The sequence below is a fragment of the Schistocerca piceifrons genome, chromosome 1, assembly GCF_021461385.2.
Source record: "Schistocerca piceifrons isolate TAMUIC-IGC-003096 chromosome 1, iqSchPice1.1, whole genome shotgun sequence".
NCBI classification, from domain to species: Eukaryota; Metazoa; Arthropoda; class Insecta; order Orthoptera; family Acrididae; genus Schistocerca; species Schistocerca piceifrons.
In genome coordinates this window covers 1125619540-1125646037 of record NC_060138.1, presented here as the reverse complement: position 1 = coordinate 1125646037, position 26498 = coordinate 1125619540, and the positions used below count along the sequence as shown (strand labels likewise).

At 37.0% G+C, this 26498-nt stretch overlaps 1 protein-coding gene and 1 pseudogene across 1 annotated transcript in view; both read right to left on the bottom strand.

The window, feature by feature from the left end:
- LOC124778217 (aldehyde dehydrogenase-like) overlaps nucleotides 1–26498 on the bottom strand; it is a 99922-nt gene that overhangs the window by 35227 nt on the left and 38197 nt on the right. The window contains exons 3-4 of the mRNA XM_047253629.1: nucleotides 7657–7761; nucleotides 4638–4739 (exon numbers count right to left, since the gene is read on the bottom strand). Coding sequence (XP_047109585.1) covers nucleotides 4638–4739; nucleotides 7657–7761 — 207 coding nt within the window. The remainder of the gene's footprint in view (nucleotides 1–4637; nucleotides 4740–7656; nucleotides 7762–26498) is intronic.
- Nucleotides 20788–20905, bottom strand: LOC124721972 (annotated as a pseudogene).

Here is a 26498-nt window from a genome sequence, read left to right as displayed (position 1 = left end):
AAACCTAGAATTATTCCTTTCACTTTTAAATATTAGCACAATACCAATAACGTTGGAATTTCATATTCGAGGTAACATCTCGCCAGCCATTCCGTGTCTTTGTAATTTTATAATTTTTAAGTATATTTTCTTTTGACTAAATTAGTAAGTCAGTAATTTTACGTTAAAAGGTTTTCATTTCCTTGTTATTTACAAGTTTACATGCTTTGTATGATTAATCTGTAATACAATTTTTTAAAATTGTTTTAAACCTATTTGTGCAGTTCCATACTTTTGTGTGTGTGCATAATCGCTACTGACAACAACTATAAGAAGACAGGTTTGTTCCCTTTTAATGCCACCCACAATGATCTCTTTAGAATAAATTTCTTTTGTTTCCATTTCTGATCACAAAATTGTTCAGTCCATAAACTACTGGTTTTAGTCAGCAATGACCATCTCGTGATCTGCAATAAAACATGGGAAATAGTTACTTTATTTTATATGAATAGAACTAGTGTGCTGTCCACATCTTAAAACACTAAAATTGGCCATAATGAAAAGTGTTACTGACATACATGTAGAAAACGTTCTTAAAATATGATGAAGGATACCTGTTTTAAAATGTGTTGTATCATAATGAAACCATAGCGGCAGCATCAAAAGATACACATAAAAGTATATTAATCTGTTAACTCGATAAGCTTGTTCTTATATATGTCATTATTTTTATGTAAAATCACCACAAGAATATCTCAGAACTACATATTGTCACTTAAGCATTTCCTTTTTAACAATCTAAATTTTACTTTAGTGATGTTTTTAATGTATTGCATTTTATCATTGCAATGATTTATACATTTGGTTAGCCCACTGTAGACTTTATCTTCCGTATTCTTCTTTTTATTGCATTTTGCACAATTACATAATTGACAAATATGAGTAAGATTACAGTATTGTTTACAATGCTGTTGTGTGGTCAAATCAAATTAAATCATTTTATTCCATCTTTTAACATTTTTTACATAGAAAATACATAGACACTTTATACAAAGAATATCAACTACAATATGTTGGTTAAAAAAATTGGAAAATCAGAACTGTAGGACTTTAATATTCTCACAGAGAAGAGAGTCACTAAATAAGATCGTCTTTACAGTTTGTATGAAATTTCTCTAGTGTATAAAAAGCTTCATCATTTAGCCACTACTCTGCAACATTTTTAATGGCAGATACTGGACTGCCATATGCCTGTGAAGACTATGAACTGAAAAATTTAACTCCTAAATATTGGTAGCTGTTAATTTCTTCTAAAGCCTAGTTGCAACCACTCATGTGTCATGTAGGTGAATTGATTTTCTTGGGGGACATTTATGTTGATTTTCTTTTATGTGTAATAAACAACTTAAATACATTAATTGAAAGAAGTGACACTGAAAAATTTCACAATTTAATCCAAAAATCTAGTTTCAACTTATACTTTATTATGTGCACTAGAGAAAACTTCCACTCAGCAACCTGCATAGATAATATTATTACAAATTATCAGTTTGATGATGCAAGGAATTTTTGCCTAGATCTAGGGATATCTAATAACTCAGTTTTGTTTATAGAGCCCACCCAAAACAGAGAAACTAAAATCTGAATCTTATATAAGAAGGAATTTTAGGAAAGAAAATTTGGAGTTGTTTTGTGATACATTAAGTGCTATAAGCTGGCCTTTAGACCACTGTGATTCAAGCAACAAAAATGTTGATAAATCTCTAAATTGTTTTGCGGATATATTCAATGAAACATTTCCCCCTCAAAATCTTATCAAAAGAGAGTCAGGAATAAATGAAATTGGATTACACCAGACATAAAAATTTCAAGTGCCAGAAAAAGACAGCTGCACAATGAGCTCAAATTAAATAGAATCCCTAATTTTGTAAATTACATTAAGTGCTATAAGACTATATCCAAAAAGTGATATTGGCAGCAAAAAATTGGCAAACATTATATTCATAAACAAACAAAGAAATAAAACAAACGCAGTATAGCCTGTTGAGAAATCAGAGATGAGAGCCAATAAATTTCTCAAATTAGGTTTCAGGCTGATATCATTGTAAATCATGTTCAAATGTCAAGTAGACATGACAGCCCATCGGGACAATATGATTTCCAGGCACAGAGATGACATACAGAACATTTGTTTTAAAATATTCAGAAAAATCACTCAGAGAGATGTGGAAGACACAATATTATCAGTACAAAAAGAAAAATCAGCTGGATGGGATGGAATACTTTCCATGGTAATCAAGGCAGCATGCCATATTATTTCATACCCACTGAATATTATTGTAAACCAGTCCTTTGAACATGTGTCTTTCCCAGATGTCCTAAAATATGCAGAGATTAAGCCATTTTTAAAAAGGGATCACCAGATGATATGGGAAACTAGTGGCCTATCTCTCTCCTTCCTGTTTTTTCTAAAATATTTTTAAAAACTTGTGACAAAATAACTAGAAAATTTCCTTACAGTAAATGATATTATTATTTAAAAATCGGTTTGATTTTCAAAGAGGAAAAGGCACCATAAATGCCATCAGAGAATTTACAGAAAAAATAAGCACATCACTAGACCAGGGTACAAAAGTCTCAGGAATATACTAACAAAAGCCTTTGACTCGGTGAACCACTCATTATTACTTCACAAACTGAAGAGCTATGGGATCGAAGATACTGCATTACAGTGGTTCAACTCTTATCTGATAGAAAGGAAACAAAGAGTTATTTTAACATCAAATTCAGTTAACTACCACTCCGAATGGAAAACAATTTCCCAAGGAGTTCCACAGGGTTCAATACTGGGTCCGTACCTGTTCTTGTTGTATACAAATGATTTATCATTAAGTATTGATGCTTATTCAGTCTTGTACGCAGATGATAAATCAGTCCTGATAGAAAATGATACAATAGGAAAGATTCCAGATAGTATAGAAAATGTTCTGTGGAAACTGGAATCCTGGATCCATAAAAATGGACTAAAGCTCAAGACTAAAGCTAAGACCCAGATAATGCAATTTGCCTCTAAATTGTCAGTAATATGTCCTGTACAAATAGCCCATAATAATCAAATGATGACAGAAGTGAGCCATGTGAAATTCTTGGGCCTAAACCTTGATAAAAGTTTAATCTGGAAGACATATAGACTTCCTGGCAAATAAACTAAATTCCCTAGCTTTTGCAATGTTTATTTTATGTGGTGCTACTCACATGGACACAAGAAAGACAGTCTACCACAGTTATTTTGAATCTGTTATTCGGTATGGGATAATTTTCTGGGGAAACTCTAGAAGTAGTACAAGGCTACTAATTCTTCAGAGGAAAATCAGTAGAAACATGTGCTGCCCACAAAAATGAGTCATGTTGCCCATCGTTCAAGAAATTAAAAATACTAACAATTACTTCATTGTACATTTTTGAAATTTTGATTTTTGTGTATAATAATCAACATAATCTTGAAAAGTTCCGTTTTAAGCATAGCTATGGTACTCGTCACAAGGAAAACTTCAAATTTCCTTCACATTACTTAAAGCTTTATGCTCAGACACCACTGTACATGGGGCTAAAAATATATAACAAATTAAAAGGAAGAAACATATTAACAATGGAACTTGGTTCGCTGAAAAGTTTACTCCAAAATATTTTAATAGAGAAATGTTAGTACACCATTGAAGCATTCGTGGAAGACAGTCTGACACTTGAACAATAAAAGTCTATAGCTAAAATTGCAAAAATATAATGTATAGTGGTTTACAGAAATTCTTTTTACACTTTTTTAAGAATAATGTCAATAAATACAACACTACAATATTTACTAGAAATTAACAGTTAACCAATTTCCCTTGTTATACATTTTAAAACAGGCATTCCCTGTTACATTTGAAGTGCGTGTTTTCCACATGTACTTCAATAATACTTTTCATTATGGCCAATTTTATTGTTTTACTATGTACACAGTCCACTAGTTGTATCTGTTTTTTCCCATGTTTTGCTGTAGATTTGAAGTTGATCATCACTGACTGAAACCTGTAGTCTAAGGACCTATCAATTTTGTCATCATAGACAGAAATATAAGACATTTATTCTACATTTTCTGGCTCACTATTCTATGTGTGAGCATGTTGTAGCTCTTGAATGAAAGATGTTTATTCTATATTTTTTGGCTCACTATTCTATGTGTGAGCATGTTGCAGCTTGTGCATGAAAATCCAGAATGGAATTTCAACATTATATGAAAAGGATAGGTTGCTACTGACCATATAGAGATGTTGAGTCACAGACAGGCACTTTGGCCACTGTGGCCAGACTCAGTGACCAGGGACCAGTAGTCCTATGTGAGTTGAGTTGTGCATATGTGTGTGTGTGTGTGTGTGTGTGTGTGTGTGTGTGTGTGTGTGTGTGTGTGTGTGTTTTATTTCAGAAGAAGGCCCTTTGGCTGAAAGCCACAATGTATAGCAGTCTGTTCATTGTACCTCTCTTTGACTGAGCGTCTCCTGGGTAAGGTGAGTAGCATTTTATCCTTTGAATCAAAGTGGACAGATATATTTTGTAGTTGTATTATACTACAGGCAATAGAAGTCCATGAACACCAAAAATGTCTTGTGTATAGTTACCTTATTCATGAGCTTTGCTCGTGCTGAGGCATCCATTTGTCTCCATTCAGATTTTCTGTTAAAAGCAGCTTTTGCTGCAGCAACTGCTCTGTCTATATCAATCTGCAAAAAAATTTCTTCTTACAAGCTGATTTAAACAATCCTGATATATATATATGAACAATTAGTAGCAGTTATTTTCTGTGTTATTTTATCCACTTAAGCAACAATAGAGTGACAAGTAAATATGAGTCAACATATATGTTATGCATCATACTGTGGTTGACCAGGCAGTTTGAATAAGCGCTGTCTGAGTTGTGATGGACTGTGACATGGAACTAGAATGAAAAGATTAGTGTGAGAAACACATACCTTAAACCCTCTTTATTATATCAGTTTTAAGGGATTCTGATAATCTCTTAACAGCTTTCATAAATATTTGCCATAAACCATAAATTTAATTTGGAGTTTTAAATTAGTCGCCTTCTTGAGAAATAGAAAACTGCGTCATGGTTACTTAAGACAACTCTTTACGAATAACACTGTGAGATTATCAGCCACTGGCTCTTTGGCACTGAATATGGTAAAATTGGTGTCCATTTACACAACGGTATTCATCCAAATGTTGATTATTGTGTGTAATATATGAGTTTCAGCATGACTCTGGAAATAGTTTGGCATGTTGAAGGCTTCAGCTTAAAATGGTGGTATTTCTCTCCCTACCTCAAGAAACATTCATTGGACCACAGCAAGAAGGTGTGGTTCTTTAATTGTATGACAACGTTTTCCTACTTTGTGTGAGTAACACACATTGTTGTATACCTAGTTTCTAAGGGATGGCCATAATACTACTCCTCACTGTCATCTTAATGTAGGGACTTAATTTTATCACTGAATTGATTTTTTGCTGATTCTTTGAATACTTGCAACTTGAAACTTGTTGCAAACTTGTGCTTTATGAAGAAGAAAGAATGACCTTGTGTCTCAATCTGGAATTTTTATTTAATATACCAGTTTATTTGAGCCTTTCTGTGACTCTTGTTTATGAATTGTGCCTATAGATATAAGAGAAAGCTGATGCCTGAATATCTACCAGGATAAAAAGCTGTAAGACTAGAAGGAAGTCTATTACAAATCAAGTGGAAAGTATTAGTGTTAATCAGAGCATTTAGTTTTCCAGAATTCGTTGCCATTTTTGAAACTCATTAGTTTTCTTGCTACTACATTCTCACAAAATTAGACAAAAAATTTCTAAATTGATACAGTTAAAAATATGAGTGCTTGTAGTGAAATGTCTTGATGCCTTCTCCTTCTCATCACCCTCTTGATCTGCACCTGACTTAAGAGATCCATAGTCCCCCCCATACTGCCTGGGTAAGTCAGTTCAAAGATCAGACGAAGACATAGGCATACCAAATTCACTGAGACCATGTCTGTTAACTCGCCATGGTGTTCAAATCAACCATCAAGTCACAAGATCAGCTTTAAGTTTAAGTGCCAATATGAATGGTGTTTTGAAAATATTACTTTATTGTTAAAATCACCAGTTACCTTACACAGAGAGTGCCATGAACACCATTTTTAGTCACAGGCACTCATGTTTTACTTTAGTACATTGCATTTTGGACTGTACAGGTCATCTTTAGTTATATTTTTCCTTTAAAATACTCCCCTCGTCTTGAGTGAATTGAGTTAAAGGAAAAGAGCTATCCTACCAATGTGGGAGGAACATTAACATTATGGATATGGTATCAGTAGATTCATTAAAGCTGTCTAGTTCATCTTTTGAAGTTCAGGAGATGCAGGCCTTACCACTTAATGTGTTCAAACTGTTCATACAATACTTCAACAGATAATACCTGTAGGCACCCTATAATATCTGTATAGAAGAAATGCGATATGGATTTTGCAGCTTATCGAAAATTATCTTCAGGGCAGTCTTAAAACGAAATTCGCAACTACTCAGTTATTGAGAGAACTTAGATTTTGAAACAGACAAAATGCATATTGCTTGTAAACAAACTCCTGGCCTTTAACATAATAGAAATAGCTATTTTAATTTCAATAACAAACCAAAAGACAATATTTACAAATTGTGCAAATATGTTAAATAATTAATTAAATTACTTTTTGGAACTCTGTGTCTCATCCAAGAACTTTGGAGACAGAGACACTGAAACACTTCCTAGTTTTTGTCAGTTCTACCCAAGATAGAAAATAGCCAAATTTGAAATATGAAAATTACATCATAATTTTGAATTCAAAAGCATAGTCAATTCACAAAACTGTTCACACCAAAATTATTTTCATTATTTGTAGGTCCTGATACAGAACTTAAGGCAGATGTAACCCATTTGCAGAAAAAATAAAAACTGTGAAACACCTGTTTGACAATCACAGTGAAAAATATGCCCAGATCAAATTAAATATACCATTGTCAATACGATACAGAACAGCATATTTTCATAAATAATTACCAAAATGACTGTAAGTGGTATTCTCAACCTGTGTTTTAATATTTTTCTGGCTTTATAATGGTATTAAACTGTCTTAAAAATGGATGCAGATAACTCACTTGGTTGTCAGGAATTCTAGGAAGCTGATGTCTGTCATGGATCACTCTGTAAACAATTGTTATCACTAATATATGTGAATATGCTAACCAACTGTGAAAGTGTATCAGAATCTGGAATTAAACCGTATGGTAAAAAAAATGACATCATGGCCAAGACTATTTATTTAAAGGAAAAAGGCCAAACATAAACGTGCTGCCAGAACCTATTTTTACAAGCCTGCACAGGAAGAAGGAGAAGCCTGGGAGGTTATCATCAAAACTTCAACATCATAAAGCTAAGTACAGTTAATTCCCCTAATTGTTCTGACTTTGTCCAGGACTAGTACTAAAATTTGGTCACACCAAAAAGATATTAGCAACTTACAAACGTCTCTAATCTTTATAGCCTCACAGTGTGCAGTGTTGCACTGCATATTACTCACATTAACATGTGAACCTTAAGAAATACTTTTTTTAAATGCTTACCTTGTCACCTTCTGCAACATCAGCAATCTTTTCACCTGTAGAAGGGTTTATGACGGGGAACTTCTTTCCAGATGCTGAGTCAACAAATTCATTATTGATGAATAGCTGAAATGAAATGAGATAAAGCATCAGTTTTCTGATTTTTATCATACTTGCAATAACAGCATAGTTCATAATTTACATGAGGCACCTTTGAATGTTTCTTTTGTAAATAGCATTCATGGTCTCAGCGATGGCTACAACACATATTAGAATGGTTTCAATAATTTTGGGATAATGACTACAAAGTATCCCTCATTAAACTTTGCCTTTGACTTTTTGTTAATAAAATTTTGTGAAGACTGCTTCATAAATTTATTGTTAAATGTGATTTGAGACTTTCTCGGCGTATTCCATTCGTGAAATCTTCTCGGGTGATCAGCCGAGTAAAGGCGTCGTCTTCTCGCAACGTTTCGAAGGGTTTCGTACCCATCATCTTCGCTTGAAGATGATGGGTACGAAACCCTTCGAAACGTTGCGAGAAGACGACGCCTTTACTCGGCTGATCACCCGAGAAGATTTCACGAAATTTATTGTTGTCAACAGCCGCTATTTTCTCAACTCAAATAATCTTAACAATTAGCACAACATCAGAATATATGATGGTAGGAGAAAACCACTCTGTTACACAACATATTGACAAGAAGGAACAGTGGATTGTAAGTGGTTTATGTTTTTCCTATTGAGTATTCCAATTTTCCAAAATATATTTGCCCCAGCAGTGCTCTTTCAGTTCATTCATTCATGCAATATATTTTATATATCCATAATGAAGAATTACTTTTATATTTATCATAGAACAATAGTTAACTATGTACCATAAGAACAAAGGCCTGGTGGAATGAATACAGCTTCTTGTCATGCACATAACAGAAAGCTTCAGCCATCAAAACTAAGTAATAAGATAGTTTATAAAAGAGGTAACTAATTAGGTCTATTTCTTTTGAATCTACAGGAATTCTCAACTCCTTCCTTTATGCCAGATAGAAGTTTGTGTAATACTGTCACAATACAATGTAAAACCCACTCTGAATCCTACATGAGGAGCTTGAGTCTGTATGGGCATAATTTTTCTACCTTTTATTGTGATTACGTAAATCACAATTCAATTAAAACTGATTTTAATTACTGAAAAGAAATATCATTAGTGCATCAATGTAGAGGGAAATGAATATATTATGACAGAATTTTAAATTTTTAAATCTGGTCAATAATTATATGAAATATTTGAAATCAAATTGTTGCTGGCCCTGGAAGCCATCAGACACACAACCTGTACCTGGGACCGAGCACCAGGAACTGTTTTAGCCATTTAGTAATGTGGAAGTGGGGACTTCACACCCAAAGAGCAATAGACTGCGTGCAACTATCTCTGAGTGACCAGTTCTTTGAAGTGTGTTTTGTCTTCATAGAGTAGCATGAGTACAGTTAGTTCTTTGCAACCTACTTGTGTTAACACTTTGTTCATGTGTTCAGTGATCTACTCAGTCAAATACTGTAACATCCCTCTACACCCACATGAGTGTTATTCTGAGTATCAATCTACTTACAGTTTCTACAGGGGTGACATGTGACAAGTAAGCAAATCATTTTTGATGACATCTGAGATATACTACAGTGTATTTTACAGAGATAATGGCTTGTTCCAATGAACAACTGTTATCCAAACTACTTGGACCATTTTACCAGTGTGGGGGCTTTCTTAGTGGCCTTCAACATGTTTTGAGCAATGCTGAACGGACAGTGTATACAGTGAAATCAGAAAGTGACAAACTTTCACCATCAGCACATAATCATGGTCACATGGAATAACTATAAAAATTGCAACATAGTCAATTCCCCTAACTGACTTTACAAATGATTCTGATCAAGTTCTCCAAGTACAGAACATTGTGCATGTGTTTGGGTCTATATTCCTAGCTAATTCAAAACTGCACAGCAGCCCCCCACATCATTTTTGCCCTTCCATGCTGGAAGCAATCCGGTCGAATCCATGTAGAACACAGTTGGGTTACATGAGAAAATTTTGGCGTTCCTTCTATGCCATGTAAAATCATCCACGAAAGCCCTCAGATTGACGAAACTAGATTCTGATGGATATATTTTCCATTAAATTCCTGTGAGAAGGTGTTCTCCATCTGAACAACTTCCTTTCCAGCTGTGACTTAATGGATGACACTTCGATGTTTTCCACACTACGAGCCTCTAATCTCATAAGCACTGAGATACAATCACCTCCTACCACCAACAAATTTGATACAACAAAGCCACCTTGCTCAAACACCTAACCGAAAACAAGAAAACAGTGGTGTACGTAGAAAATCTGGGCAGTAGAACACCATCACAGTTTTGGAGACATTTACATGAACTAATAAATCCAACATACACATGATATGATACACTTTGGACTTTGTGATTAAATAAGCTACCCCCACCTAAACAGGATGCAATGATTTTGCATGAATATGTTATGTGGGAAGGCAGATTACAAATTGCAGATAGATTTTTTTCATTTGGACACCATTGGCAACATTGTTATTGTGGTAGCCAAAGCTTACACTGGTAGCAGTTCTTAACTTGTTTGTCACAGCAACAAGTTGTTGAATGACACTGAGCACTCACAGAGATACAAGACAGTGACACCATGGGTAAACAACATGATGCAGCAGTTACCGGGAATTCCAGACACCATCTGTTCACAACACACACACACACACACACACACACACACACACACACACACACACACACACACACGCACACACTCAGTCAATGGGGATGGACATTCTATCCATGACTCAGAACAGATGTTTTTGTGTTGGCTTTGCTCACTTTTTGGGATCCAAGTTTGCAAATGTTCCGCATCATGCAACTGATCAAATTCTAAGTGCCTTCACTATAGACAGGTTGGCCAGATAGGTTTAACTCAACCTATTCTGGACATTTGCAGGCTGTATGCCCTTGAACCTTGAAACGAAGACCAGTAGAGTATCAACACTTGCTGCAGGGAGCAGTAACTGACCCTCAACATAAATGTAATGCACCACATATACAGTACATAGACTTACTTCCTTAAAATATGGGATACGCATATGGAACAATTTAAAGTGGAAAAACCACACAAAATTAATCACAGGTAAGGCAAGTGCCAGACAGATTCATCAGGGAATCCTCAGGAAATGTATTCCATTAAAAAAGGAGATAACTTACAAAACGCTAATGTGACCCCTGTTTTGATATTGCTCATCAGTCTGGGATCCTTACCAGATATGTATTGTATTGTATATTTATTGGTCCTGTGAACCATACACTGTACAGGGGTACATAATGATGTAGGATAAGTCAAATAATTTGCAATAAAGTTTAACAGAAAAACTGTTGTATGGTTTTCAGTCTATAGCAATATAACTCTAACATATGGGAATAACATTTCACAAATACACAAATAAATTTTACACACACACATTTCATACTTTCGGCCTTGATTATACAGACACATACATGTATGTAATAGACCACATATAATACACAGATAAATCTACATGTACAGATTTCTTATTTTGGTCTTAATTGCATAACATATTTAAATTTTTCACATATTTACATTGTAGATAAAAATTCATCAACACTATAGTAGCAATTCTGTAGCAAGTAGTCACTCACTGCAGTTTTGAATTTATGCATGCCAGTTATTGCCTTAATTTTTTTAGGTAGTTTGTTATACAGTTTTTTTCCTGCTTGCAAGGGTCCTTTTTGTTTTAGTGTTGTATGTGAAAACTGCATATGTGAGTCTTGATTATTCCTTGTGTTGTATGAATGGATATTTTGGTTTTTTGGAGCAATCTTGCTATTTTCATCTATGATTTTCCTTATAAACATTATTGTTTCTAGGATATATAGGCATGGTAATGGAAGAATATGAAGCTTTTTAAATGAGGGTTTTCATGAAGATTGAGGTGCTGAGCCTTCCATGGCTCTTATAATTCTTTTTTGTGCAATAAAACAGCTTTTGCTGAGTGGTGAATTTCCCCAGCAAATTAAACCATATCTTAGTAGTGATTCTGCTTGGGCATAGTACACATTTTTTATGGCTTGCATTGATGTGCATCCAGCAAGAATTTTTATACTATAACAAATGGTATTTAATTTGCTACATAGGCTTTGTGTGTGTTTCTGCCATCTTAGGTCATCTTGGATCCAAACTCCCAAAAATTTGGTGCTATTTACAATTTCAAGTCTTTTGCCTAACAGTTCTATGGTTGCAGTTAAAGGCTGTTTATTCTGCACTGTGTGTAGATGCATAGTGTTTGTTTTATGTGTGTTCATTATTAAGTTGTTCATTGCGAACCATTCTGATACATGTGAAGTGCTCTTTTTTATTTCATTTTGAAGCTCTTCTGGGATCTTTCCTTTGATAAGTATATTTGTATCACTGGCATTTTTAATGTACTTATAGTTAGGGCAGATCCTTTACAAACAGCAAGAACAAGATTGGTCCCAATACGGAACCCTGCAGCACACCGTATTTAACACACTGTTTTTCTGATTGATAGGAAGTTAAATTTTTTCCTTCTTTGTACAAGACTTCAACTATTTGGTGTCTGTTTTGTAGATATGACTTTACCCACTCATAGGCTGGGCCTCTGACACCAACATTTTCTAATTTCTAAGCAGTAGACCATCGTTAATGATGTCAAATGCTTTTGAAAGATCTAGGAATATTGCTGCCATGTGTTCTTTTTTATCTAATGCATTTAAAGCTTCATTTAAGAAATTGATAATAGCTGTCTCAGTGGATTTACTTTTTCGGAAACCATGCTGTGTAGCTGAGAAAGGTTTATTTTTTTCTATGAAATCTATGAGTCTTTTATAAAAGATTTTTTTCAATTGTGTTAGAAAAAAACAGATAGTAGAGAGACTGGCCTATAATTTGTTATATCTGTTTTTTCACCCTTTGTGTACAATGGTTTCACTTTAGCGATTTTTAACCTTTCTGGGAAGATTCCCTGAGAAAGTGAACTATTGCATATGTCTACCATGGGCCTAACTACTAAGGGTGCACATTTTTTAATGATTTGGTGTGGTATGTTGTCAGTACCAGAAGAAAATTTCGATTTTAGCTCCCCTATTGTTTTTAGCACATCCTGTTCATCTGTTGGGTATAGGAAGAGTGACTTGTTACTTGGGATAGTTTTAATCTGATTTGCAGTGACAGCGTATTGAAAGTTTTGCTTCACCAGAATCTCAGCTGCCTCAGAGAAATATGAGTTAAAATTATTTGCTATCTGCTAGGGATCAGATATTACAGAAGTGTTATCATTCAGTTTGATATTATGGTATACTCTTCATTTTACTCCTGTTTCATGCCTTACAATGTCCCATATGGCTTTCATTTGCTATGAAGGAACTATTTGCCATTCTTTTTGCTTCTTTTATGACTTTAATTAAAATCTTTTTGTAATTCTTAAAATAGGAATAGCTAAAACTATTTAGGAATTTGTTGAACTTTTATCATTTGTACTTTTACATTCATAGATGTCTTCCCAAGTTTCTTTACACAGATATTTAAGGAAATGTCGTATATTCTGGTCATTATACTTCCTAGATGTAGTAATTAGACATTCTGTTGAACTAAACGGCTTTCCTAATCTTATACTAATTTCTTGGGCTGTGTGGTCCCAAAAGCCACAAGGCTTACATTCTAATTCATATCTCTCCATAACTCTGATGACTCTCTTCTGTGCAATAAAGACTTTATTTGCTCATGACTGGATTCCCCAAAACATGATGACAAATGTCGTAAGTGAATGGAAATATCCAAAGTATGCAGTTTTGATTGTTTCCAAGTCACAAACAGATGAAATTGAGTGAGTGGCAAATGCTCCTGAATATAGCCTTTTCCATAGGCTAGTGATGTGAATTGACTAGGTTAGGGTGTTGTCAATGTGTAATCCCAAGACCTGGAAGACTCAGCTCTCAATATTCCATCATCACGACATTTTCTTTCAGTGTTTTTCAGATTTTTGTTTGCTGTTTGAAACTGCATGAATTCAGTCTTGTTGAGATTGATGGACAGACCATTAGAAGTGAACCAATCTAGAATTTCTTTGAGTATAGTGGTCACACAGTTCTCTAGATTAAGCACCGAGCCCTGTGATGCTCCACATTTCACTTTGACCCATCAGAGGAGGCATGTGCCATTTCAGAATTGTTCAGTACTACCTTCTGCCTTCTCTAATCTAGATTTGATTTGAGCCACTTCCTACTTTACAGTATAAGCCATAGCTCTCAGCCTTCATAAACAGAATTTTGTGATTTACACAGTCGAACATTAGACAGCTCACAAAAGATTCCAACTGGTGACATTTTATTGTTTACAGATTCGAGGAGTCGGTTTACAAATGAGAAAATTCGTGTTCAGTTGAAATATTCTTCTGGAATCCAAATTGATTTTTATTAAGGATGTTATGTTTATTAAGATAATACATGATTGTCTTGAACATTAGTTTCTCTAGGATTTTAGAAAGACTTGTTAGCAATGGAATTGGCCGGGAGTTGAAAACCTCACAGTACCACCATTCTTGAACAAACGCTTAACAATTGCATATTTGAGTCTGTTAGGCTTTGTCGATTAGTTTTCGTATTTCAGTCAGTCAGCTTACTTTGCACTGCATTACTCTGTAGTAATTTGATCCTTTTATGTGTATTGAGTGTGAACAAAGCACTTTGGGGAGGGGAGGGTTGTATCAAAGTATGCATGTCTGTATGCTTCTAAAAAGTTCATTTGTAAATGTTGTATGTAGAATGGATCATTTCTTGTCGACTACATCCATACAACGTATATTGTTAACGGATGAATAAAGAGATTGAATTGAACTGAACACCTGCTGAAGGAGGTCACATAATGGTTTAAACTCTGTTGCCAAGTTATTTACTCTCAAAAAAATTGTGTCTAATGCCCCAGACGTAGGATATGTGCACAGGTTTCGCTGTAGGATGCCCAACTCTGATATCAAGTCTAAGGGGAACTGCAGTACACTGGGATACTCCAAACGACTTAACTATCTGCATTTAACTGAATATCGTTGTTAATATGGCTGGAAATGCTAAAATTATTTTTTGTATTAAATAGGAAGTTCTAATTTTCACTGCACTTCATTGTTTTGCAATTCCTATAACCACTAGTACTACAACTGTCAACACACTGCACTCCACAGGGAAACAGGGAAGGATTAACAGAGGAAACAGAAAAGATCCAAAGAAGAGCAGCACATTTCGTTACAGTTTCATTTAGTAAGCGCGACAGGTTCACGGAGGTTCTCAGCGAACACCGGTAGCAGACGCTGCATGAGAGGCTTTCTGCATCAGGTCTACAGTTAAAATTCCTCGTACATACATCTCGCGAAATGAACATGAAGATAAAATTAGAGAGAGTCGATCCCACACAGAGATTTTGCAGCAATCAATCTTCCCGCGAACCATTCGCGACTGGAACAAGAATAGGGGGACGCGGCATTGGTACACAAAGTACCCTCCGCCACGCACCGCAAGGTGGCTTGCGAAGTATACAGTAAGTGAAGTGAACCGTTGCAGTCAACCGCAGGTATCGTGAGTGAATGGAACAAGATCTACAGTGCATGCCTTCGACATTTGCACTGCAGTGCAGATGTTTTCAGTGTAGCGTCAAGCGTGGATACAAAGATAAATGGGGGGGTAAGCAATCAAACGATACTCAATTTTTCTGTAACGAGCCGCTGAGGTCCACACTTGTCTTGTACCATAATGCTCAGAAAATATCTTTGACGAACCTTCTAAATTTTGTTGGCGCAGATCGCGGTTCCCCTGCATGCTGCGGTGTATATAAACGGCCTGGCAAATTACGTGTGTTTATTACTAATCACCTGGTTCGTAGTTGCAGGTTGTCTGTCTAACAGCTTCCAGAGGCAACTAGAATTTATTTTTCAGTGCTTAATATAATTACTGGAAGAATTTAAAATGCTGGCGTACTCTACTCATTAAGAGGTATAATCTTACGTTAAAGGTTTAACGCAACAAGTCGGAGTTATCCACATCATACTGGGATTTGTACAAATCGTCACTAAATAATTATTTTCCTGGCGTGAACACTGCACTTGATACCGCCACTGGCAGTGATGTACGATTAGGCGCCTACCACTGTTTGCATGCGCATATCCTGACAAAGGTGCCATTGGTTAGAATCATTACCCTTGGAAGTGCAAATTGTACCACTAGAGAAGTTCATGAAAAAATATCTACATGCGACCTAAAACTGCATCTGCTATGCTCGATGCTATGTTACTCTCATAGCAGTGAATGGATCTACTGAACTTTCTCCAAACTTCGTAGATTTATTGATGAACAATATGTTCATCAAAAATTTATTCTACAGTAAAATGTTTGATTTGTTTAAATCAGTTGTTATATACAGGGTGGTCCATTGATAGTGACCGGGCCAAATATCTCACGAAATAAGCATCAAACGAAAAAACTACAAAGAACGAAACTCGTCTAGCTTGAAGGGGGAAACCAGATGGCGCTTTGGTTGGCCCGCTAGATGTCGCTGCCATGTCAAACGGATATCAACTGCGGTTTTTTTTTAAATAGGAACCCCCATTTTTTTTACATATTCGTGTAGTACGTAAAGAAATATGAATGTTTTAGCTGGACCACTTTTTTCGCTTTGTGATAGATGACGCTGTAATAGTCAAAAACATATAAGTACGTGGTATCACGTAACATTCCGCCAGTGCGGATGGTATTTGCTTCGTGATACATTACCCGTGTTAAAATGGACCGTTTACCAATTACGGAAAATGTCGATACCGTGTTGATGTAGGGCTATTGTGATGAAAATGCCCAACGGGCGTGTGCTATGTATGCTGCTCGGTATCCTGGACGACATCATCCAAGTGCCCGGACCGTTCGCTGGATAATTACGTTATTTAAGGAAACAGGAAGTGTTCAGCCACATGTGGAACGTCGACCACGACCTGCAACAAATAATGATGCCCAAGTAGGTGTTTTAGCTGCTGTCGCGCCTAATCCGCACATCAGTAGCAGGCAAATTGCGCGAGAATCGGGAATCTCAAAAACGTCGATGATGAGAATGATACATCAACATCGATTGCACCCGTACCATACTTCTATGCACCAGGAATTGCATGGCGACGTCTTTGAACGTCGTGTACAGTTCTGCCTCTGGGCACAAGAGAAATTACGGGACGATGACAGATTTTTTGCACGCGTTCTATTTAGCGACGAAGCGTCATTCACCAACAGCGGTAACGTAAACCGGCATAATATGCACTATTGGGCAACGGAAAATCCACGATGACTGCGACAAAGTGGAACACCAGCGACCTTGGCGGGTTAATGTATGGTGCGGCATTATGGGAGGAAGGATAATTGGCCCCCATTTTATCGATGGCAATCTAAATGGTGCAATGTATGCTGATTTCCTACGTAATGTTCTACCGATGTTCCTACAAGATGTTTCACTGCAAGGCAGAATGGCGGTGTACTTCCAACATGATGGATGTCCGACACATAGCTCGCGTGTGGTTGAAGCGGTATTGAATAGCACATTTCATGACAGGTGGGTTGGTCGTCGAAGCACCATACCGTGGCCCGCACGTTCACCGTATTTGACGTCCCCGAATTTCTTTCTGTGGGGAAAGTTGAAGGATATTTGCTATCGTGATCTACCGACAACGCCTGACAACGTGCGTCAGCGCATTGTCAATGCATGTGCAAACATTACGGAAGGCGAACTACTCGCTGTTGAAAGGAATGTCGTTACACTTATTGCCAGTTGCATTGAGGTTGACGGACATCATTTTGAGCATTTATTGCATTAATGTGGTATTTACAGGTATTCACGCTGTAACAGCATGCGTTCTCAGAAATGATAAGTTCACAAAGGTACATGTATCACATTGGAACAACCGAAATAAGATGTTCAAACGTACCTACGTTTTGTATTTTAATTTAAAAAACCTACCTGTTACCAACTGTTCGTTTAAAATTGTGAGACATATGTTTGTGACTATTACAGCGCCATCTATCACAAAGCGAAACAAGTGGTCCAACTAAAACATTCGTATTTCTTTACGTACTACACGAATATGTAATGAAAATGGGGGTTCCTATTTAAAGGAACGCAGTTGATTACCGTTTAACCTATGGCAGCGCCATCTAGCGGGCCAACCATAGCGCCATCTGGTTTCCCCCTTCTAGCTAGACAAGTTTCGTTCTTTGTAGTTTTTTCGTTTGACGCTTATTTCGTGAGATATTTCGCCCGGTCACGATAAATGGACCACCCTGTATATTAGCTGTATTGTAATGTAGTATGTTCAAATGTGTGAACTCCTAAGGAACCAAACTGCTTAGGTCAGCGGTCCCTAGAATTACACACTACTTACACTAACTTATGCTAAGAACAACACACACACACACCCATGACCGAGGGAGGACTCGAACCTCCGGCGGGAGGGGCCGCGCAGTCCGTGACACAACGCCTCAAACCGCGAGACTGTAATTTAATAATATTGTAAATCTGATGCAGTGTATCCAGCCAAGGTTGGTGAATGATGCAGAACTGGTAATAAATGATACTGCAATACACAATTCGTGAGTAATGTTCATCGGTAGAGGATCCTTCCCAAGTTGGATTAACGACAAGATAGAAACGATTCAAGGAAGAAGTGCGCGATTCGTCAGGTGGTTCATTTGGTCAGCGTGATATGCGCAGGAATGCCCAACGAACTGTAATTGGATGCACTGCAAAATAAACGATTATTTTCCCTTCGTGGCCGGCCGCCGTGGCCGAGCGATTCTAGGAGTTTCAGTGCGGAACCGCGCTGCTGCTACGGTCGCAGGTTCGAATCCTGCCTGGGGCATGGATGTGTGTGATGTCCTTAGGTTAGTTAGGTTTAAGTAGTTATAAGTCTAGGGGACTGATGACCACAGATGTTAATGTCCCATAGTGCTTAGAGCCATTTGAACCATTTTTTCCCCTTCGTGTACAACCATAGTCAAGCAGAACTTTTCTACACGAATTTTCACCACTTGACTGTAAATTACTCTTCATTTGTTTCAAACAGCCGTGATTTCTGTTTTATAGCCATTCTCAAGTGCATATTAAAATGTTACAATTCCGTATATCTGTCTTGACAAATGTTATCGTCAGTTGATGGATGGATCTGTTAAACGCAGGCCACTGCAGTGCATTGATTCCTATACTCTGTTCATCATAAGAATAAACCTGATGTAAACATTACACCACGTATTCTTCCTCGTTTGCTAGAATGTCGTTGGATTGTGTTTCACGTGGAGCGAAAGCCAAGCCGTGTCCAGTACAGTCAAGTACGGTCATAAGGATACGTTTTATCCTGTATTACACGCACATAGACTGAGCGATAATGCGGGACAACAGCTTTAGCGACGCATTTAACTTGGACAGAGCTGACAATCCAGTTGGTCCAACTAACTTGCAATGATGTGAGCTTTGCAGTTCAGAGCAGTAAAAAGAGACAGGCAGAGAAACAATGCAGCTACGAATGTCATTTAATTTTTAGAGAGAATGAAATAACTTTCGGCAAAACTGCCGCGCGCTTCTTAGGTGACCAGACGGAAAGCATAAGGATAAAATACTCTCGGTCTCACCTAACATAGTATTCTAATTACAAACAAGAGTGATGAAAATTCCTAACAAGACGGGACAATTCTTCTGATTGAGCGACGTGTAATGCAAATGCTTACTGCAGGGATTTCACCGTATTGTTGAATCCTGAATGTATTAATTGCGTCAGAGTCTGGTAATCTCTTAGCTCTTTCCTTATCCGAATCCGAGAAATACATTTCCGTTCTGGAACTGTCATCTGCTACGTTGATAACGAGTTTGTGAACAACAGAATCCACGAAGTCACCCAGGCGCCGCATTTCCTCCTCTTCTTGTATGACGTGCCGTTCTATATCACGCCAGCGTTCGGTGGTGACATGTAAAAAAGCAACGTGCCGTAAGCCTAGTTTACAGGATGACATTGGGTTGCGCCACTCGTTGCTTGGAATGAGTTGCACTCAAATGGTTTCATATTTTACTGCAGACACGGCGAAACCAGCATATACATCAGTTTCATCGTTTTGTGAGTTCCTGAGTCGTGTCTGAAATGAAAGTTTTGGCAGCTGCACGTCGCACGAGTTGTGATTTAACGCTTGTTGCGTGGAATCGCTGCATAAGAAACGCGTTTCGATTCGTGACTGGATGAAGAAAAGACGTCAGTTCGGTTGGTCAGCATCCTTGCTGAAATAATTTGTAATGGAACATCCAAGAAGTTCTTTTAATTATCGTAGAATGTCACCAGAAGTGTTAACGTTTCTTCTAAACAGAGTTAATTATGCGATAAGGAATAAAGATATTGTATTGCATGAAGCACTGACGCCAGAACTGAAATTACATATCACATTGTATGCAATACAATCAAGTGCACTCGGCATGCTATAAGATGCGGTTTTAGTTGGTGATGACGCTTTTTCATTAACACCAATAATTATCAACATTAACTGTAATAATTATCAACATTAGCAACAATAATTACTCGAAGGAGGCCGCATTAAGAAGAGAATGGTTTGCAAACTACTCTCTTGAAGAGAGATATTTACAGTGGCAATATTTCAAAATTCTAACATATGTGAATGGGGAACACTGCAGCGACGTTTTAAAAAGATGAATATTGAATAAAGAAGGCTGCTTCTTGAATCTGTATAACCTTCCCCCTGTCAACAATATTCCTTAACAAAGAGTTGGCCAACTCCAACGATGGGATTTTAGTCTCGTAGACGATAGCATTGCCACAGCTAGAATTACATTTGCACTCCGTCTTCAGGCCACAAGTGGTCCATCGGGACCATCCGACCGCCGTGTCATCCTCAGTTGAGGATGCGGATAGGAGGGGCAAGTGGTCAGCATACCGCTCTCCTGGTCGTTATGATGGTTTTCTTTGACTGGAGCCGCTACTATTCGGTCCAGTAGCTCCTCAATTGGCATCACGAGGTTAAGTGCACCCAGAAAAACGGCAACAGTGCATGGAGGCCTGGATGGTCACCCATCCAAGTGCCAGCCACACCCGACAGCGCTTAACTTCGGTGATCTCATGGGAACCGGTGTATCCACTGCAGCAAGGCCGTTGCCTAGAATTACACTTGCTTGTATTTTTATTAATTCAGTTGTATATGTGCACCTAACTCAATAAATTTTGCTTTGCAGCTCAGATATTGTCGAAACATTTGTATTACAATCGCAGATGATGGTCTCAGTGGCAGCAATATGTTGCTTATTTTTGTAATCAGCATCACTGAAATCCCATAAACACCTATGCAAAGCATAGATATCCAAAAAGCGAACATTATTCTCTGTTCCCCACTTCATATTTCAGTTTGTCTACACTCTACTAACACACACAACCTCAAAACTAATGCAACTAGTGTCGCCAAGGTTGGAACACGCCGAAAGTGTTTAGTTTCAACAACGAGTTGCGCAAACGCGCGGCGCGCATACGCAGTGGCCGGTAGCGCAGTTGCCTGGAACCTAGTGTCGTCGTGTAAACTAGGCTTTAGTTTTAACAGTTTAACACTATTGTTATTTCTCTCAACAAATCCCTTTCCTTGGCCCAGATACTTTTGTTGGGTTCATATTATAATGGTACAGTGGAAAATGTAAAAATGCAGCATTTGTATGGCGTTCAAAAATGGCTTGAGCATTATGGGACTTAACATCTGAGGTCATCAGTCCCCTAGAACTTAGAACCTAACTAACCTAAGGACATCACACATCCATACTCAAGGCAGGATCCGAACATGCGTCCGTACTGGTCGCGCAGTTCCATATTGAAGCGCCTAGAACCGCTCGGCCACACTGGCCAGCTTATATGATGTGCAAGATGCTGTGAAAAAGATAGTTTTTCGTGTTTCTACGACACTTACCACATTGGTTCGTGTGACCTACATTTGTAGAATAAACAATGGACATAGTCCAAATATAGAATATTTGGTTTTTCATTTTTGTCATTTTTGTCCTAAAAAATTAACTGTTATGTTTTTTTTTATTTTTTGGGGACTTCGAACGGAAATTTTTTTCACATTTCGGATTTTTATCTCATAATAAAATTTGCAATTTACCGAATCAACTCACTTGGGAAGTATTTTATTTTATTTCTTTAATATAATCTACACTGGTTAAAAATGTTAAAATTTTTACGTGCATTACGTCAAGATCGAATAAAATCGGTAATTTTTTATATAGAAGGCTATAGATTGCGGTGTTATAAAGGTTAAATTATGTGTTTGTATTGGTAGCACTGTCAACAACAGTATTGTATAGTTTCATAGTATAAATATGCGTTGTTTGTCGAAGTGACGATAAAACCACAAGAGGCAGGCTGATGGACAAAATGATTGATGAACTACAGCAGTATTCTGGGATGGCCGTTAGAATTAATACTGAGAATTTGTCGAAAATGAAGCAGGCAGCATGGGTTACCTTCTTCCACAGAACGTCAACTAATGAAAAGCCAGTACTCCACCTTTGCACTCCTGGACTTGATTCATGGTGCAATTATTGCAAGCCCAGTACTCAAACAGTTCATTCAACCACAAAGATTCCATCCTAGCAGCAGTCATGGATATCATAAAACCTATTTACAGAGACCTGGCAAATCCTGAATTACCAAAGAAGTGTCTGCATAAAGAAGAACACAATGTTATGTATAATTAATATTAATTAGGATAACGTACAAAAAGGTACACAAAACTTTAACCGTGTAAGGAAAAATTTGGATTTCCGAAAGCAATGGCTGAAGTGCAATTATTGTATTTCAGTAGACTCAGAACACACAGTTTAATGTCCTGTAAAAGTTTCATATTAATGGATACAGTGGTTCCTGAAGTACAGGGGAGCCAAGTCACTAATTTTAACAATGTGTGGATAGTGCGTTCCAACTCCCCTTAAGCAACATTTATTAACAGTGTTTCATAAAAGCTCAATAACTAAGAATTTATATTTGAAATGAAACAGAAATTTCACATCCAATATGTAATTAGAAATAAGAAGACGTGCATTATTCATAAAAATTATGATGAATTTTACAACTACGAGATGTTGGTATTACAAATAGCACGAAAAAACATTGACCTAGCCGAGGCTTGAAACAGCAATCCATGAACTTCACCAGATTATTAATATACTACCGATTCCGCTAAATACCCACTACGCTTGTGTGTCTCAACTGTATCAAATACAATCTCAAGAAGAACTTCAAAGTCGATTTTTTCTGTAAATTTCTGAAAAACATTAAAAACAACAATTTCTCGGCATTTTTAGCCGTGTTCCACACACGTGTTTCACTATGGAGCAGGAAGCAGCCTCAGCCACTTTCATACTACGTATTAACAGTGCGACGATCAGTGCACAACAGTACAGAGACAGTGACTGCACACGATTTTTGCAATAAAAACTACATGGCTAAAGCGTAATTAAGTCAAACGTTGATGGCTGTTAATACTCTAGAACAACCTTAAAGTTTCATTTAACGTAATTAAGTAACAAGATATCTAATACATAAGTAGGACCTACTTCCAAGAGCGTAACACCACCAGTGTACGTGTGCTACGTCGTCTCACCAACCATCGCGTTTGTGTTTGTTTATATAAGATTTATTCGTATGAAGAACAGAGTATACATATGCAACACTGTATATTAACGGTTATCAACTGTGAACAATGTCAGTCATATTATGTATTTTCGATACGTATTCATATCAAAATTATCTAGGTTAATCATTATTTAGTGCAAACAGTGAACTGTTCGAAATCGTGCAACAAAAGCAGAATACCTGTGAACCTTGAAATGGAAAGACTCACGTGATAAATTCAAAAGCATCACAGTTTTCACTTGACCAGACAGGGAAAGCAGCAAGTATGCAATAGGCTTTCTTGAGTAATTAAAAGTAGCAGTTGTGTAACATGGGTGGATTCGTCTTTGAAACAACAAGTCTGCTTGAAGACATCAGAGTTTCAACAAAATAAATACAGTTTGAAAGCCAATGAGATACAAGTGACAAAAATGAAACAAATGCTTCTCGACAAATGGATTATAATTATAAAAACTACATCGCAAGAAAGGCAGGACCCAGGTTCCATGGATCCAGCTGACATCTCGCAAAATGAGGAGGATTTTGTACAGCTAACAATGCTAGATCAAAAAAGAGAAGTAATGGTCAAGCTAGGTGCAGTAAAATCCCTAGTTCAAACTCTAAATTGTTTCACCAGACTGTATTTCTGTTTTATGTTTTGTTGAACACTGGTTGAATACAGAAATATTAGAACTGACACATCTATCTCAGTTCAAATTAGCAGGCATATTTTGTAGAAAAATACTCAGGCATGGTCGTAGCTGCATATAGATCTGAGAAAATAAAGAATTCAGTAATATGACAAAATTTGATAGCTTATCCAGAGAAAGAGACATAGAACTGTCAATAGTAGAACTGTTAAATCAAAATACAGTAATCATCTGCGTACACAGGTCACCTGATGGTGACACAAATTTTTTTTATAGTAATATGGAAGCGTAATTAGAGAATTTCAACACCCTGAAGAAAAATAGTTTCATACGTGGAAACTTCTGTGTTGAATTCTACAAACCCAATAAATTAAAGATGAAATCAAGGATCTACTTAAGTCCTTTAACTTAAAACCAATTGTAACTAACCCAACTCATATAACCAGTACTTCTGCAACAACTACTGATCAGGTTTTTGTAAGTATTTAGAAATATACCTGCAACACACAGACAGCAAACACTGGTTTTAGTCGTCAACATGTCTAAATATTAACAATAGCTATTCCAGGAGACATAAACTCCCCCAAAAATTAGAGCTTATATCAGGAAGTTCAATGATGAAATTCAAGATTAGTTTCGTACTCTCTTGAGAAGAGTAAACTGGAATGATGCTTACAGCTCAAACACAGTTAGCAAATTTGATACATTTATGGCCACATACAAACACTTTTTTGAAATAGTATTTCCTAAACAGACATCTGTAATAAATTGCATGAACAGTCCAAATCAATGGATCATAGCAGGAAAAAAATATCATGACAAAATAAAAGAAAATTGTATGAATACTCAAAGCAAACCACAAATCCTGTTTCTATTGACCATTTTAAACAATATAAGCGAATTCTTAGACAAGTTGCATGAAAAGCAAAAAAGATGGAAAATGACAAACATATAGAAAATTTCAGAAAGAAGACTAAAGTAACTAGGAATATCATCTAAAAAATCAAAAAAGTAACAGGTACTACATCATTAGCCCACAACAACATGACTTCATGAAAATAACAACAGAATTACTGAAATTATTCAGGTAGTGAAGGGAGACGAAAATTTAATAATCACAGGTGACTGGAATTCGAGAGTAGGAAAAGGGAGAGAAGGAAACATAGTAGGTGAATATGGACTGGGGCTAAGAAATGAAAGAGGAAGCTGCCTGGTAGAATTTTGCACAGAACACAACTTAATCATACTAACACTTGGTTCAAGAATCATAAAAGAAGGCTGTATTCATGGAAGAAGCCTAAAGATACTGACGGGTTTCAGATAGATTATATAATGGTAAGACAGAGATTCAGGAACAAGGTTTTCAATTGTAAGACGTTTCCAGGGGCAGATGTGGACTCTGACCACAATCTGTTGGTTATGAACTGTAGACTACAACTGAAGAAACTGCAAAAAGGTAGGAATTTAAGGAGATGGGACCTGGATAAACTGACTAAACCAGAGGTTATACAGAGTTTCAGGGAGAGCATAAGGGAATAATTGACAGGAATGGGGGAAAGAAATACAGTAGAAGAAGAATGCGTAGCTTTGAGGGATGTAATAGTGAAGGCAGCAGAGGATCAAGTAGGTAAAAAGACGAGGGCTAGTAGAAAGCCGTGGGTAACAGAAGAAATATTGAATTTAATTGATGAAAGAAGAAAATATAAAAACGCAGTAAATGAAGCAGGCAAAAAGGAATACAAACGTCTCAAAAATGAGATCGACAGGAAGTGCAAAATGGCTAAGCAGGGATGGCTAGAGGACAAATGTAAGGATGTAGAGGCTTATCTCACTAGGGGTAAGATAGATACTGCCTACAGGAAAATTAAAGAGACCTTTGGAGAAAAGAGAACCACTTGTATCAATATCAAGAGCTCAGATGGAAACCCAGTTCTAAGCAAAGAAGGGAAAGCAGAAAGGTGGAAGGAGTATATAGAGGGTCTATACAAGGGCGATGTACTTGAGGACAATATCATGGAAATAGGAGAGGATGTAGATGAAGATGAAATGGGAGATACGATACTGCGTGAAGAGTTTGACAGAGCACTGAAAGACCTGAGTCGAAACAAGGCCCCAGGAGTAGACAACATTCCATTAGAACTGCTGACTGCTCACTTGGAGACCCAGTCCTGACAAAACTCTACCATCTGGTGAGCAAGATGTATGAGACAGGCGACTTTCTCTCAGACTTAAAGAAAAATATAATAATTCCAATCCCAAAGAAAGCAGGTGTTGACTGATGTGAAAATTACCGAACTATCAGTTTAATAAGTCACGGCTGCAAAATACTAACGGCAATTCTTTACAGACGAATGGAAAAACTGGTAGAAGCCGACCACGGGGAAGGTCAGTTTGGATTCCGTAGAAATGTTGGAACACGTGAGGCAATACTGACCTTACGACTTAT